Here is a 14,582-nt window from a genome sequence, read left to right on the forward strand (position 1 = left end):
CGTGGCCCCCTAAGATGTTAGTGAGAACTCAAAAATTCAAAGAACCTCACTTTTGGCCCCAAAGTGACGATCAAGTCAAACAGGACTAAGGGGTATTATAAGAGAAAGAGAGGTAAGAAATATTTCTTGCATTCCCCTTGACAGAACCCCCACTGAGGCATGTTGATCCTCCACATCGGGGGTCGGTGTTTGTGACCACCGTTCTCCGTGTATTTACCCCGTTGCATACAGCCACACGAGCTGTCAGCGACAACGATACCGAAACAATGACCAGAACAATAGCTAGATATCTATGACCGAGAATTTGACGCTAATATGTAACAGTGATCTGTTTTTCATCCAGTAATACACAACCCCGCACTGCATGGAAATTGATCCTCAGCTGCAACATCGAGACGGGGACCCTCAACGGCGTTTTTACACCCCGACCCGACCGACAATGAGCACAGGTCCGGAATACCCGGAGCCTCCGTCCCACACATCCCTGAACCCCTATCAAAGCCGAGATATACATGGTGACGAGCACGGCCACGGACATGGGCACGGGGATACGCACCCGTCATTTGTGATGGGTCCAGACAGCAACCAATCCCCAGAGCCGCGGGAGACATCCGGCGATGCCAAGCGGTCGCGCGCATGTGAGCCATGTCGACAGCTCAAAGTGCGCTGCGACCCAGACCCGGCGCACCCAGAAGGGTCATGCAAGCGGTGCGCGAAAGCCCGACGGACGTGCATTGTGACTGCACCGACGCGCAAGCGGCAAAAGAAGACCGACAGCCGGGTAGCGGAGTTAGAGCGGAAGATCGATGCTTTGACCGCGACGCTGCAGGCATCGCATTCGACTGGTTCGCTGTTCTCTAGTGGAGCGGGACAGCAAACGTCGCCGCCTGGGCAGCGGGATGAGCAGCTTGCTGGTCGGAGGTGGTCAGGTGGGGAATCAAAAATCGCCGGGAGCAAGCGACAGCATACCGGCGAGATCAAGGATTCGGCTGGGGAGTTGCTGGCACCACGGTATTCGCGGCCGGGCAGTCCCTCTGCGGAACAGATTCTGACCCAACCATCGAAGCATTGGCGCAGACCTGTTGCCGGGGACTCTGCGCCGCCGCCGAAACACGACGCCGGGAATGAGTTTGCTGATATGATTGACCGGGGAATTGTAGATTACAAGACTACTAGCGCGGCGTTTGACAGGTATATCCATCAGATGGCGCCAGAGCTGCCTTTTGTTGTTTTTCCGCCGGGGACTACGATGGGCGAGGTTCGGCGCAACAAGCCCTATTTGTTTCTTGCCATAATTGGCGCTGCCATTGGTGTTTTTAACCCGGACGTTCAGACTATCCTCGTGAATGAGACATATCGCCTGATCGCGGAGCATGTTGTTGTCAAGGGCCAAAAGTCGCTTGAGCTGGTTCAGACTATCATGGTCTGTTCTATCTGGTACTTGCCACCAGACAACTTCGAGGAGCTCAAGTTCTATTCTTTGACCCACATGGCTGCGCTCATGGCAATCGACCTTGGATTGAACCGTCGTATTTCCGAGAATAGACGGACCTTCAACATGATCCGCGAGCTGATCGCTAAGAAGCCAACGGGCCCGGCATTTGATCTCGACGGACCTGAGGCAAGGCGGACTTGGGTTGGCTGTTATTACTTATGTGTACAGTGAGTCCTTAATCCGGATTGTTCTGATATGGGGGAGGTCGACGGCTAACTTTTGATAGGATGTCGGCGGCTATGAGGAGAGTACACTTGATCACATGGCAGCCGTATATGGACGAGTGCCTTGATATCCTAGCAAACCACCCGGATGCCCTACCCTCCGACCGGAAATTAAAATGGTGGGCAAAATTGGGGTTGATAATGGAGGATTCTGGGAATCAGTTCTCTGCGGATGATTCCGAACCCATTACTACCTTCGCGAATAGTAAGGCGTGGTATAATGTGAAGGTGTTTGAGGATCGATTGGCACAGTGGAGAGAGGAGATACCGAGGGATATCTACACTGGTACGTCATGGTCTCGGAAACATGTTTCAATCTTCCACTAATACTTGTCTAGGGCCGATGGTTCACACAGAACATGTCTTGAATCTCTTTGTGCATGGATGCGCGGTGTGTGTAAACTTCAACGCTGGCAACAACTCTGCACCACAGGATGATTTGCACAGATCTTCCATTGCAGCGGCGATCGATGGGTTGACCACGGCCATCCGCTGCATCCACGAAAGTCTGGATGTCATTTGCGCTGTTGAGAGTGAACGACTTATATTTTTGCCTACGACGACATTAGCACGGACAACGTTCCCCGTGGTCACTTTGATAAAAATATACTCACTGTTCAGCTCGCCGGACAGTCAAATCGGCCAGATTCTCGATGTGCAGAGTCTCAAGATCGATTATTATCTGGACAAAGTCGTCGCTCACTACCGGACCGCCGCGGCGCGTGACGGTGGTCGTGCAGCGGCGAAATTCGGAAACATAATGGTCCTTTTGCGCAACTGGTTTATCAAAAAACGTAACCAGGGAGATCATGGCCGGGAATTGAAGGAGATGTTTGCAAATGATCAGGTGCCCTCTGATAACCAGCAGACACATGGAAATCATGATATTTCGAACACGGCGTCTGCTAATCCAAGAACGCAAATGGCACCGGGCATGACGCCTCTTCATTTCCTAAGCGAAGTAGCCATGGGCGACCCAGCACACCGTGCGAACAATCCCAACCCTCAACATCCAATAAGTGGACAATCTTATTCCGCAAACCACAGTCCAAATTCAACAATCAACCCAATGACAACGCCAGGCCCACCCAGTTTTGTGCCAGACCCGCCCCAAACCAGCTGGTCATCCGGCGCATCTTACCCAACCACTCTCCCTAGCTCGGACTCGAACCAGGTCGATACGAGAGGTTACTACCAACCCTACTCCTCTACGGAACTCACACATAACTACCCAGATATACCGTCGAGTACGACTCAGACTCAGGGATATCCGGACATGTCTACCGTTGCTGGAATGCAGCTTGCTCCCCCGATGGGACTGGCAGCCGGAATAGGTATGGATCCCAATTCTGGTGAATCTTGGATTAATTTAGGGAACATGATGGACGAGGGCCTATTTACATTCCCTTTCGATGGGAATTTTGGGTTGTTCTAGACTGGCTATTGGTTCTGCCAAGGTGGTGTTCTGTATATCTATTGCTATATTATACCCGTTGCTGTTTTAGATGTATGATACCAAGTTCACTCACTGTCTCGCAAGACGTGTTATCTTCGGAAAATAGAGGACTTGAAAGGAAGCTACCGTGCTGTTTGCATCAAGGCCGTCACACATGGGGCCTGGGTAGTCGCGGCAAAGAATCGACATTAGACAGTGAGTATGTACCTCGGTGAATCAGAGAAACCGATTTTTATTGATATTGAGGTGTTGGAATTGCGGGCTTTACGTGCAACACTTGCGCTCTACGGCGCCTGCAGGAACAAACGAAGCATCCAAAGATGAGCAGTAACAAAGCTCCTCCAATACCAGCAGCCAGTCCAATGACCAACGAAAGATGATTTTGCACCCAAGAGGATATATCATCTGAATCATTGCCCCATGTTTCCTGTCCATTGTCGCCAGTACTGTCGGTGTTGCCGGTGTTGCCAGTGTTGCCAGTTCCAGAATCACCGTTTCTCTGATCACACCCATTCCCTCCTCGCCACTGGCATGTCACAGAGTCGCAGCACTGAGTCTCTCTCTCATCACAGGCACCATTTCCACAGTCACATGCTTCGCCAGCTTCAATAATGCCATTGCCACACTGCTCGTTATTACCAGTGGTATTGCCGGTCCGAGAGTCCACCAAGCAGCTTCCGTCAACTCGCCCAGAGCCAAGCCGCGAGCAGACATTTCCAATCGTACAGGGCGAAAAGCGTGTCATACCAGATCTAGATACGGGATTCATAAGATACTGTTCACCGGCATCACAAGTATTCGACGAGAGTGGGCAGCATTGTGTCGAGTCGCTTCCACATGTATTAGAAGTGCAGTCATGGACTGCTCCGAATGTATGGGCTGACTCGTGACTTTCTGTGTTAGCGAAAGGTACCATCGATTTGTTGCTTACAGCTTGAAACCACTTACGCAAAGACCTGCCACTCATCCTGTGTTCGTGCGACAACATTGGCACTGGCTCCACCATTGCTAGAACCAGAGCCCGTGTTGCATAGTGCCCCAATCCATGACACACCAATCTCCCCAGCAGAAACTGAACACCCAGTCAACAGGGTCCAGTATGCATTTGCGTCATTTAATGAGCTTCGCCACGTTGAAAAGGTCTGAAGGCGGGTGTTGAGATCTCCCTGCGAGCATGGAACGTTCCACGCAGTCGCGTCTGAGGTGCTGCTCGGGCATTCAGCGTCACTAATTGTTAGATTCTGTACCGCAAGAGAGATATTGAAACTATTCTCAAACACCACAGATGCAGTGTTGACCATATTCAGGATGTATCGATGGGCAGAGTCGGAGGAGTTGAAGCCCGCAGTATAGGTGCAATCCGTCATTATGCCAATGTACGCAATCTCTCTGGTGCTTGGACAACCAGACGTACTGCCGATCGTTGATGTGAGATTATCGTTCCGCCAAGGATTCCAAATCTGTCGCTTATCCAAGTGCGTTTCGGGGGTAGCTGCGCAACGCGAGGAGAGTGACGATGTCCCTGTCGAGAATGTGGATTCATGTTCATGGGCTATGATTCCAGTAGACCCATCATCGTGGTCCTCGAGCACGATGGCATATTGCGAGCCCATCACAGTGAATGTTCCATCGAAGAGCAGGCTCTCTCCGTCCTGGATCACGGCAAGCCTTGCCCATCCGACATTTTCCGGACTTCCTTTAAGAGTTTCTTGCATCCAAACTGACCCTCTTGTGAACCAAGTTTGAATATTTGGGACAATGCTTGTATCATCGGCGTATCGGTGGACATCGGGATATCGGATTTGCACGTCTGGTGAAATGAGATCATCGTTGATTTCTAGAACGAAGTTGATGGTTTGATTGGATGTTTCAATCCCTGCGGTGATAGTGAACTGCTTGGTCGCAGTTGGAGAGAGTATGGGATCAATGAAACGAAATGATACTGGATTAACTAGATGATACACTGTCAGGCTTATGTTTAGCTGGTACAGAGGCATATGGTGTACTTACATCCGACGGTCGATGTCACCAAAGCAAACAAGGCTAAAACAGCAGAGGACAAGGTTGGCTTCTTCATCCCAGATGTGGTTTTCTTTCAAAGTAATCTCGACTGGTCTATGAAGTAATAATGTGCAGTATTATATAGACTTAACATGCCGGTCCATGACTCTCTCCCCACTCCAGACTTCAGGTATCTCATCTCATACTCTCTTCCATGGCCAAGATGTACGCCAAGATCCATACCTGAGTATGTGTAGTGTTTTAGGTGAGCCTGTCTAAGCCCCCCGGAACTTAGGGCCAAAGCCTTTTGCCAAGGGTAGAGAAAGCGAATCGATGAGTGTTGGACGCGTGGCTAGAATGAGAATGTATGGTATAAGTAGACAGTGGAGTCCTTCGCCTGTCAGCGACTTGCATGAAGGCTTCAATGAAATGTTGTTGCCTTCCTCAGCCACGATCGCGATGTCCAAGTTCTAGAAAAGGTCCACGATGAACCTTGAAGATGTCGATCTGCGGGTCTCAGACCCAGTTGGCAGACTCGTCTGGAATTTGGACAAATCGAAATTGGAGAAAAAGAGTAGTTATCGTGTTTAGACCGACATGCAACATTGTTTCTTCCCAGTTTATTGACCAGACCCATTGCCAAGCATCTCTGTCATCTCCGTTAACTCCATACCCAGACTGTCCCAAAGACCAACCCTCAATCTTGACTATACTCCGTAGACCGAGCCATGATCAGGACAGCACCTGGGAAATCGAGTGACATCTGAAACAAATCGGAGAATCCCATTATCCGCTCCGTACCTCCAGAAAACAATCCAAAGATATCTGATTTCCAATTGCAGTAATCGCCAAGGACATATGTTTGTGACCTGTCGTTAGATTCACGAGTCAAGATGCCCTCCGATCCCAACCGCGTCGCGAGCATCATGCTCTCATGGCACTCCCTGGACCTTGTCTCATGTACCAATCTACAGACCTTATGGGCTGGTTATGGACAAATATGTGCTATCACGGCACGAGCCACCACCGACCAAGCAGCCAAGCATCTCAGCAAGCTATGTGGGGTAGACCCAGGCAGCGCAGGGTCGACATATCCGCTCATCCTGAAGCTCATCTCACCGCCCCGAAAAAGCGGTACTAAAGATGAGGGTCACTTACGAAAGATGTTGAGCTACGAGGTAGAGCAGTACTTCTATAGTGAAGTTGTTCCACAGCTAGGCTCTGACATATCCATAGCGAAATGTCTTGCCTCGACGCGTGACATGAGCGACGCGGAAGGCTCCTCGGAACTCAGAGGTCTCATGGCTACAATCATGGTCGATCTGCGCCCTGCATTCCCTGTCGCGGGGGAGAAGAGAGGTGCATTGAATCGCACACAAGTACATGCGGCGCTGGATTGGTTAGCCGGCTTCCACAACCGCTCACGGGAGCTGCTACCAGCCACTCTTGATGGATACGTTCTGCCGCCGCTGGAGGAAAGCAGTAGAAGACAGAGTTCAAGCAAGAACGTTGTAAATGGACTGTGGCTGAATGGGGGATATACGTATCTCGCGACACGACGTCAAGAGTACGCATCTCTTGCGCAGGACACGGACTCGGAGTGGTCGGATCTTTTGTGCAGGGCTTCGGATGAGTGTTCACTATCCATTGCGGAGATGGTTGCTTTATTCTTAACGCCCTCTGGAAGGACAGCTGAGTCGTATATCCATGGTGATGTCAAGTCGGAGAATCTCTTCACGACGACCAATGGGGACAAAGTGGCATTTTTTGATTTCCAGTATGTTGGGCTCGGTCTGGGAGTTTGTGACCTTGCCAAATTGTTTACCTGCTCGGTCCCTTTGCATATGCTAGTTGATGACAATGGGAGTTTGCCCGAACAACTGTCAATGTGTGAGGGTGAGAGGGGACTCTTAGAGCGGTACCGCACAACCACCCAGGCCGAGGGCTCCCATATATACGACTGGGAAACGTTCAAACGACACTGGGAGACGGCATTGGTCGACTGGTGTAGATTCCAGGCTTCGTGGGGCTTCTGGGGAAATACAGAGTGGCTCGAGGCCCGTGTGAGATCAATTTTGAATGACCAGGAGTGGAGAGACTGGTTGTGTCAGAGCATTCGCGGCCGGTTATAGGATACACAGTTATGGATTGGACGAATAAAATAGACAGTTACGAGATCTTCAACTGAATCATTCGAATAATGCCTGACCCCAACAAAGCTGATACTTCATCTTCACTTCAACTCGAAATTGAAAAGGCCAATAGATGTCCCGACAGTATATCACCATTTCGGGTGGGAAGAACTGTCTCATTCAGGGAATCGGGAAATCAGACTAGAAGATAGACTTGAGTTGACGAGTCGACTGGACGATTGGAAGCTTGGGTACTTCTAGTTCTGTGGCAAGTAGATTGATTTCACCTTGATTCATTTCATTGCGGTTCAGTAATCGGCCAGAATAACGCTACTATAAATTCATACCGAGACAAATCATGGAGAATCCTTCGGCGGACTAGACTACCATCACACTCGGTACTTGGTACTATCGAGTATTCCAAGAAGTGAGAATCGATCCCCTGCGTTGGTGTGCGAAAGAAAGGTGAACATTCTTGACACTACTGCTTCAAAGATTCTAAACTAGATTTAATAGTGTGCGCCGACTTCCCTAGAGCTTCGCTTTCTCCTGACGCCAATTTGATGTCGATGACATGGTGGGCTCCGGTTCGATTGACCTTCTTGGGCATGCTCAACGCAATGTCCTGCACACCTGCAAAAGTCCCGGCTGTTGAAACCGTCATGAGCGTGTTCTCATCCCTGAGTATGGCCTCCACAATTCTCACTAAGCCAGCAGAAATTCCAAAGTCCGTCATGCCCTTCCGGTTGATAATCTCATAAGCGGCATTTTTGGTCTCGTGGAATGACTCTTGCATAATCTTTTGAACGTCTTGGCCTGTAGTTTGGTAAAACTCATCCAAAGCAATTCCCGAGATATTGGCCCGCGACCACACAGGCAGTTCACTATCACCATGCTCCCCCACAATATCGGCATGAATATTACTCGGGTCAACATCCAATCGTTGGCCAATGCTGTAACGCAAGCGTGCCGTGTCCAGGACGGTACCTGAGCCGAGGACACGGCTCTGCGGGAATCCGGACAATTTCCAACTGTGGAAGGTCAAAACATCCACTGGGTTGCTCGCTACCAGAAGGATAGTGGATGGGGCGCTCTGCGTGACTTTAGGAACAATGTCCTCAATGATTTTGGCATTGACCTGTAAGAGTTCCAATCGCGTTTGGCCGGGCTTTTGGTTTGCCCCAGCAGTGATGATGACAACCGCAGCACCCGCACAGTCTTCGAAATCGCCGCACGTCACCTTGGTTTGATGCGTGAAGGGAGCTGCGTGATTCAGATCCATTACCTCGCCTTCCGCCTTGCTTCGATTGAGGTCGATCAAGACGATTTCGGCTGCGAGCCCACTCAGCAGAAGAGCGTACGCAGTAGAAGCCCCGACATTGCCTGCTCCGATGATGGCGATTTTGACCGGCTTTTCCAATGAGTATGTTTGCTCACGGCTTCTATCCAATCGAGGGTTTGAGACTCACCTGGAGATCGGTGGCAATCAAAGGCTTCTTTGAACCTTTCGAATTAGCTGGCATATTGTGTGGAGAAGATTTGTTTTTTCTTCAGCTGATTCCTTTTGCCTATGAGGCATGGCATCGATCATGGATTATTTATACATCGATGCTTGGTGTCGCATGCTGGCACGAACTCACTATTCAATCAAAGTGGATCAAGGTCGTCATAGAGTTGAAGGTCGGGACTCACACGGGGCCTTCCAATGCTGTCATACAGACTCATGACGAAATTGTCTTTGCCATACCATATCTTGTCATATTTTAAATAGACGGAGATCATGTATGTCTTGGTCCGTGACTAGGACCCCATGGTTATGAGATCTATTTGGCGGATATAAATAGACAAAAGAGAATAAATGCCCATTGTAATCCATATCCCGGTATGGAATATGGAATAGTACTCGGCTGATAAAACTCCGCGCATATTTAACGTGGATTTAGTTGACGAATTCCGCGCATCACTGAGCAGGCTCTTATCACATTGTCAATTTGGACCATGATGCTCCGTTGGAGCTATGAGTATATAATTCAGCAATAGGTGAGAGAGTTGTACTGAAAGGAGGCTCCGATCTATCTTGGGCAATTAGTGCCTGAGGCATTAGGTATCAACAACAATTTCTCGCATACGATGTACAGTACCCTGACGATGTTCATACCCTAAGGATGCTTGCGATCGTTAAGTCTGTGATCAGAGTTACCCCAACAAGCTGATATAAGTGTATTGTGTACAGCTTTTGTCAAGAGATTTGGATTATTCTCTGGACCTTACATCATAGACAAACCGCAAACGGAAGACTGTTTACAACCTGAGCAGATAACCGCTTACACTTATTAGTAGATGATTCATGATTTGTGGTAAGTTGAGATCTTTCGGGGCTCTCCGGGTTACGATAGCAATATTATATATACCATGCAGGGGCTTGGAATACTATCTTCAGAACCATTCCAATCCTGTTCTCACCACACTTGATATCCTACTCCAGTGCTTTTTGAGGCATTGAAATTAACACCATCATGACGACGGTTGGAAGTTATCTGGCCACCCGGCTGGCTCAGATTGGTATCAAGAGGCACTTTGTTGTGCCGGGAGACTACAACCTCCTCTTGTTGGACAAATTGCAGGAGCATCCCGATCTGAACGAGATCAACTGTACGAATGAATTGAACTGCTCCATGGCCGCTGAAGGCTATGCACGAGCTCAGGGAGTGGCGGCATGTGTGGTCACTTACAGTGTTGGTGCTTTCTCGGCTTTCAACGGCATTGGAAGTGCATATGGTGAAAACCTTCCTGTCATTCTCATCAGCGGTTGCCCCAACACCAATGATGCAGGTGATTTCAATCTTCTTCACCACACAATTGGAACCCACGACTTTGATTATCAGCTGGAAATGGCCAAGAAAATCACCACTGCTGCCGTTTCCATCCGTCGCGCCTCGGATGCGCCGCATATGATCGACTCTACCATCCGCCAAGCACTCCTCACGCAAAAGCCCGTATACATCGAGCTTGCTACCAATTTGGCAACCCAGCCATGTGTGCTCCCCGGACCAGAGTCGGTGATTCTGGAATCCGTCAAAAGCGATCCTATCGTCCTCAAGGACGCGGTTCACCAAGCGGCGCGCCTTTTGTCACAAAAGGGTAAGCCCACTATCTTGGTCGGCCCGAAAGTCAGATCTGCCCAAGCCGAGCTCGCTGTCCTACAACTGGCAGAGGCATTGGGCTGCGCAGTGGCAGTGATGCCTAGTGCCAAGTCATTCTTCCCGGAGACGCATCCTCAGTATGCTGGGATTTACTGGGGTCTGGCCAGCACCTTGGGTGCTCAGGCCATCGTGGACTGGTCAGACCTAGTCATCTGCGTTGGCACAGTCTTCACGGACTATAGCACTGTCGGTTGGACGGCTCAGCCGGCCCCAGGCGTACGCCTGACAGCCGATGTCGACCAGGTCCAATTCCCAGGCACAGACAGCTCTCGCGTTTACTTGGCCGAGTTCCTGTCTGCACTGTCCCTCCAGGCAAAGAGAAACCCGACAACGATGGTGGAATATAAGCGTCTGAGCCCACCCGAGCCAATCGTCACTGCCAGTCCCGCAAAGGAGCAGCTCTCACGGAAGGAGATGGCTCGGCAGATCAGTGGTCTTGTTACGGCAAAGACTACCATCTTTGCCGATACAGGCGACTCATGGTTCAACGGTATTCAAATGCGGCTCCCAGAAGGAGCCCGATTCGAGATTGAAATGCAATGGGGTCACATTGGATGGTCCGTCCCCGCGTCGTTCGGTTATGCGGTGGCGCAACCTGATAGACAAGTCATCACGATGGTAGGAGATGGGTCGTTCCAGATGACAGCGCAGGAAGTATCTCAATTGACCCGACTGCGCATTCCTATGATCATCTTCCTGATCAACAACATTGGATACACCATTGAAGTCGAGATTCATGATGGTATTTACAACAACATCAAGAACTGGGACTATGCTGCCTTTGTCGAGTCATTTAATGCCAAAGATGGTCAGGGTCGCGGATTCCGCGCCACCACTGCAGGAGAGCTACATTCGGCGATTGAATCCGCGAAGAAGAACCGAAACGGACCCAGTCTGATTGAGTGTGTCATTGACCGTGATGACTGCACCAAGGAGCTGATCAGCTGGGGCCACTTCGTGGCCGCCGCTAATGGTCGCGCTCCCAGAGTATAATTTCTGATCATGTACGGAGTATGTCTGTTGAAGATGTCATTTTTTAGTGGTCAAGAGAGCTACTGAAGGGTGTTCCATCACCCATACCTGTCACATAATCCCTACACCACCTCTTTCCCGACATAAGCGGATAATTCTAATTTAATCGAATACACAATGCATCGATCACAGCAAGAGAAGGTCTTAGATTGAGCTCCTCGCTCTCGCCAAGACAGAGCTGGACGGGATATATTGTAGATGACAAACTTAGTGCTCGGTATATGCAAAGATTTTGGGTATCAATTTTATAACTACATCGGCCTCCACGCTTGCACGACTTGGTTGTGCATATATCCCCATGGCCAGCCATCCTCCCTTTCCGATCGACGAAGAAGATCGATCAGCAAGTTCTGGACAACAGGGTCTTCCACCCATGAGCCACCTGCAGTGATATTAGTGCAAACTCCCAAACAATATTCGAACAAAACCTACAAGCAAAAAGTGCGTGGCAAGCCGTGATACGTAGTGAGGGATCGTCGTCGGCAGATGTGGCGATGCCGAACATAAAATTAAGCGTTCTGGCGAGGTCATTCTGTCGGGGTCAGCATGGACCCAAGTGTCTCGGAGAAGGGAAACGGACCCTTAGTTTAACAGGTTGCTCTAAATGCAACATGTTCCGATCGTAAAATTCGAGTTCGCGAATGAGCATCAGCGATTTAGTGAGACAGATATGCTGAATCGCGGTAGCTAGACCCCAAGATTAGAACATCACCCCTCCGCAGGAAACAAGTCACATACCATGCCACAAGCTCGTATACCAAGCAACAGGAAAAGGCTTCCCATTCCCAGGATCCGGCGGTGAAATATGCAATGGCACAAATGTGTCAGGTCGACCAAGCTCCCACTCGAGAACGCGACGCTTGAGCGCAGTCTCACCGGGACTCCCGAGTCTACCATCATGACTTCGGCCTGAGATATTATAACAAAAATCGATAGTCTCAGCCAATAACCATATAGCTCGGTTTGTCCAGTCGCCGTCGCTCAAGGCCGGCTTGGAGACCCACCAGCTTCGCAGGCGGTCATCGAATGGTGCAAATGATAGCCGAAGGCATTTCTGGTAGGTAAGCGCGAATTGAATATCTTGAATGACATAGGCCCAGAAGGAAGCCGACGCCAGTCCGCCCGTGATAGCGGAGTCCACATGGGAACTGACATAAACTGAACCTGCTAGGAGATGGTGCTGTTGGTCGTTTGGGGGACTATGGGCTGTCGGGTTCATTAGCTAGGGTTAATTATCTTGCGTTGAAGATGCTGAATCGGCGGTGCACGCACAGGAGATTGATTCAAAAAATCGTAGAATGACTGTGGATGAGAGAAGTATTTCGATCCCGATCTCGAACTCAGGCTTGTCGAGGACCGGGAGCATGATTGAGATACAGCGCTCATGGTATCCGTGAGCGACGTCGACGGCGATAGAGTTCGTTGTTCGGGACAGGTGACATGCCGACACTGCGAGACATGCATACAATAGTAATGGAGATTGAGTCGCGCGCTGAATGACATCCGTTGAGAAATGTCGTTCAGGGTTAAATGCGTCGAGCTGAGCTGTCAGATCCAATAGCGGGGAATGGGACAAAGATTCAACTTACCCAGGGGGCAAGGTACTTTTGAAAATGCCGCAGCAGAAAGGCTTCGGTGAGGTTGGATAGCCTCGGCTGGGCAATGGGCGTGGTAGGTGCACGCGGAGAATTCACTGAATTCGACCCAGAACCCAATTGAGATGCCACGGTGCAAGCAGGAGTGACGAGGTTGGGTGTTGGCAAAGAAGAATCCATCGCAGATGAAGGCGTCGACCGTTCAGACGACGATCTTGAAGCTGACGCCTGCCTGGTCACAGGTACCACATAGTATTCCGCTGCTGTCTGGTCTGTTTCATCCTTGAAGTCGACTACAAGAAATCAGTCTACCGGTCAACACAAACACAATTCCACATACAGTCGGAAGCGGTCTCAACCCAAATCTGGTCGTCCGGAAAAGCGAGATCACTCTCGCCATATCTCGGGGGCCCCTTTCCTCGCAAGGATGGGTTCTGGCCGTGTCGGAACGAGACCTCTTCGGATTTGCCGGGGGCCGGCACACATTCGCGACCAGAGCGTTGACAACGGATACATTTCGAACCGGATTTGTCACCTACTTCTGTTAGCCCGGGGCAAGAGACCTGGGGAATCCCTGAACGTACATTTCAGATGGCGCAGACGACATGTGAGGCTGAAAAGGCGTTAATGGAGAATTCTATGCGAATCAAGAAAAACTGACCATCCCCTCATTACGCAGTCAAAAGTCCAATCGTCAACAAGGAAGGCTTCCAGAAAGCATATTTGGAATGCCAGGCCCGAGGGTATTTAGAGATGTAAATAGGGCAAGTCTTCCTATCAAACCTATCAAACTCATCCACAGTGTCCATTGGAGATGCCCATATACAAGCGGAAATGAGGGAGAGAATAATTGGCGGATAACTAACGGATTGCGTATTAATTTTTTTGGGGTATATCCGGGTATATCCAATTACTTCCGTACGTGGGTTTTAGTTGGAGATTAGTTCGAGAAGAGTAGGGCTAATTGTGGACTGTATGGCGGGTTTTGGAAATTCACTCGAATTGGCTCAGAACTTGGGGATAACTCTCTGGGTAAAACGTTCAGTACCCTCATCACGCCAGGTTCAACAATCCCCACTGCAGAGTCTGGGCAAAACATCTGCTGGTCGTGGTTGGACGATCGGCTCCCCCACGTCGACTCAAAGTCTTGTGTCTCCCCCAATCGAAAGGCTCTGATCCTTACCTAACCAGAAATACGTTGGGACATGTCATGTTCCGGTGTGCATCGGATTCTCGGCAAAATCCTCGAGATATGCCTGAGTTTATTATACGGACTACGGAGTACTCCGTAGTATCTCATGGCCCAGACCCCCTTTTCCCGTTTATGGTCTTCAAAATCTCAAGTGGATTCATTCTGACTCGTTCAAATATCAACCAATAGCATGAAACTGAGAACGGGATGGTCTCCATCTAAACCCGGAGGATTGGCATTCAATTGGTAATC

The 14,582-nt window shown here is 49.9% G+C and overlaps 6 protein-coding genes across 6 annotated transcripts; 3 read left to right on the top strand and 3 right to left on the bottom strand.

Annotated features, from left to right (window-relative positions):
• Positions 1–364: 364 nt before the first annotated feature.
• Positions 365–3,154, top strand: N7500_000037 (putative C6 transcription factor (War1); the record flags this gene model as incomplete). Its single annotated transcript, XM_056671183.1, has 3 exons — positions 365–1,662; positions 1,722–2,005; positions 2,058–3,154. 3 exons carry the CDS (start codon positions 365–367, stop codon positions 3,152–3,154), a joined length of 2,679 nt encoding a protein of 892 aa, XP_056536756.1.
• A 965-nt stretch (positions 3,155–4,119) lies between these two features.
• N7500_000038 (uncharacterized protein) lies at positions 4,120–5,252 on the bottom strand (the record flags this gene model as incomplete). Its single annotated transcript, XM_056671184.1, has 2 exons — positions 4,120–5,126; positions 5,186–5,252. 2 exons carry the CDS (start codon positions 5,250–5,252, stop codon positions 4,120–4,122), a joined length of 1,074 nt encoding a protein of 357 aa, XP_056536757.1.
• Positions 5,253–6,069: 817 nt separating this feature from the next.
• N7500_000039 (uncharacterized protein) lies at positions 6,070–7,308 on the top strand (the record flags this gene model as incomplete). The annotated part of the gene is made up of 1 exon (XM_056671185.1): positions 6,070–7,308. One exon carries the CDS (start codon positions 6,070–6,072, stop codon positions 7,306–7,308), a length of 1,239 nt encoding a protein of 412 aa, XP_056536758.1.
• Positions 7,309–7,789: 481 nt separating this feature from the next.
• N7500_000040 (L-lactate dehydrogenase) lies at positions 7,790–8,831 on the bottom strand (the record flags this gene model as incomplete). Its single annotated transcript, XM_056671186.1, has 2 exons — positions 7,790–8,719; positions 8,778–8,831. The coding sequence occupies 2 exons, from the start codon at positions 8,829–8,831 to the stop codon at positions 7,790–7,792; spliced, it is 984 nt and encodes a 327-aa protein (XP_056536759.1).
• Positions 8,832–9,824: 993 nt separating this feature from the next.
• N7500_000041 (alpha-keto acid decarboxylase family protein) lies at positions 9,825–11,504 on the top strand (the record flags this gene model as incomplete). Its single annotated transcript, XM_056671187.1, has 1 exon — positions 9,825–11,504. The coding sequence occupies one exon, from the start codon at positions 9,825–9,827 to the stop codon at positions 11,502–11,504; it is 1,680 nt and encodes a 559-aa protein (XP_056536760.1).
• Positions 11,505–11,794: 290 nt separating this feature from the next.
• On the bottom strand, positions 11,795–13,810 carry N7500_000042 (Zn(II)2Cys6 transcription factor; the record flags this gene model as incomplete). The annotated part of the gene is made up of 9 exons (XM_056671188.1): positions 11,795–11,925; positions 11,976–12,075; positions 12,124–12,230; positions 12,282–12,749; positions 12,816–13,083; positions 13,133–13,431; positions 13,479–13,673; positions 13,723–13,751; positions 13,800–13,810. The coding sequence occupies 9 exons, from the start codon at positions 13,808–13,810 to the stop codon at positions 11,795–11,797; spliced, it is 1,608 nt and encodes a 535-aa protein (XP_056536761.1).
• Between the last annotated feature and the right edge of the window lie 772 nt (positions 13,811–14,582).

The sequence above is a fragment of the Penicillium coprophilum genome, assembly GCF_028826855.1.
Source record: "Penicillium coprophilum strain IBT 35676 chromosome Unknown utg000001l_segment0_segment0, whole genome shotgun sequence".
In the NCBI taxonomy this organism is placed as follows: Eukaryota; Fungi; Ascomycota; class Eurotiomycetes; order Eurotiales; family Aspergillaceae; genus Penicillium; species Penicillium coprophilum.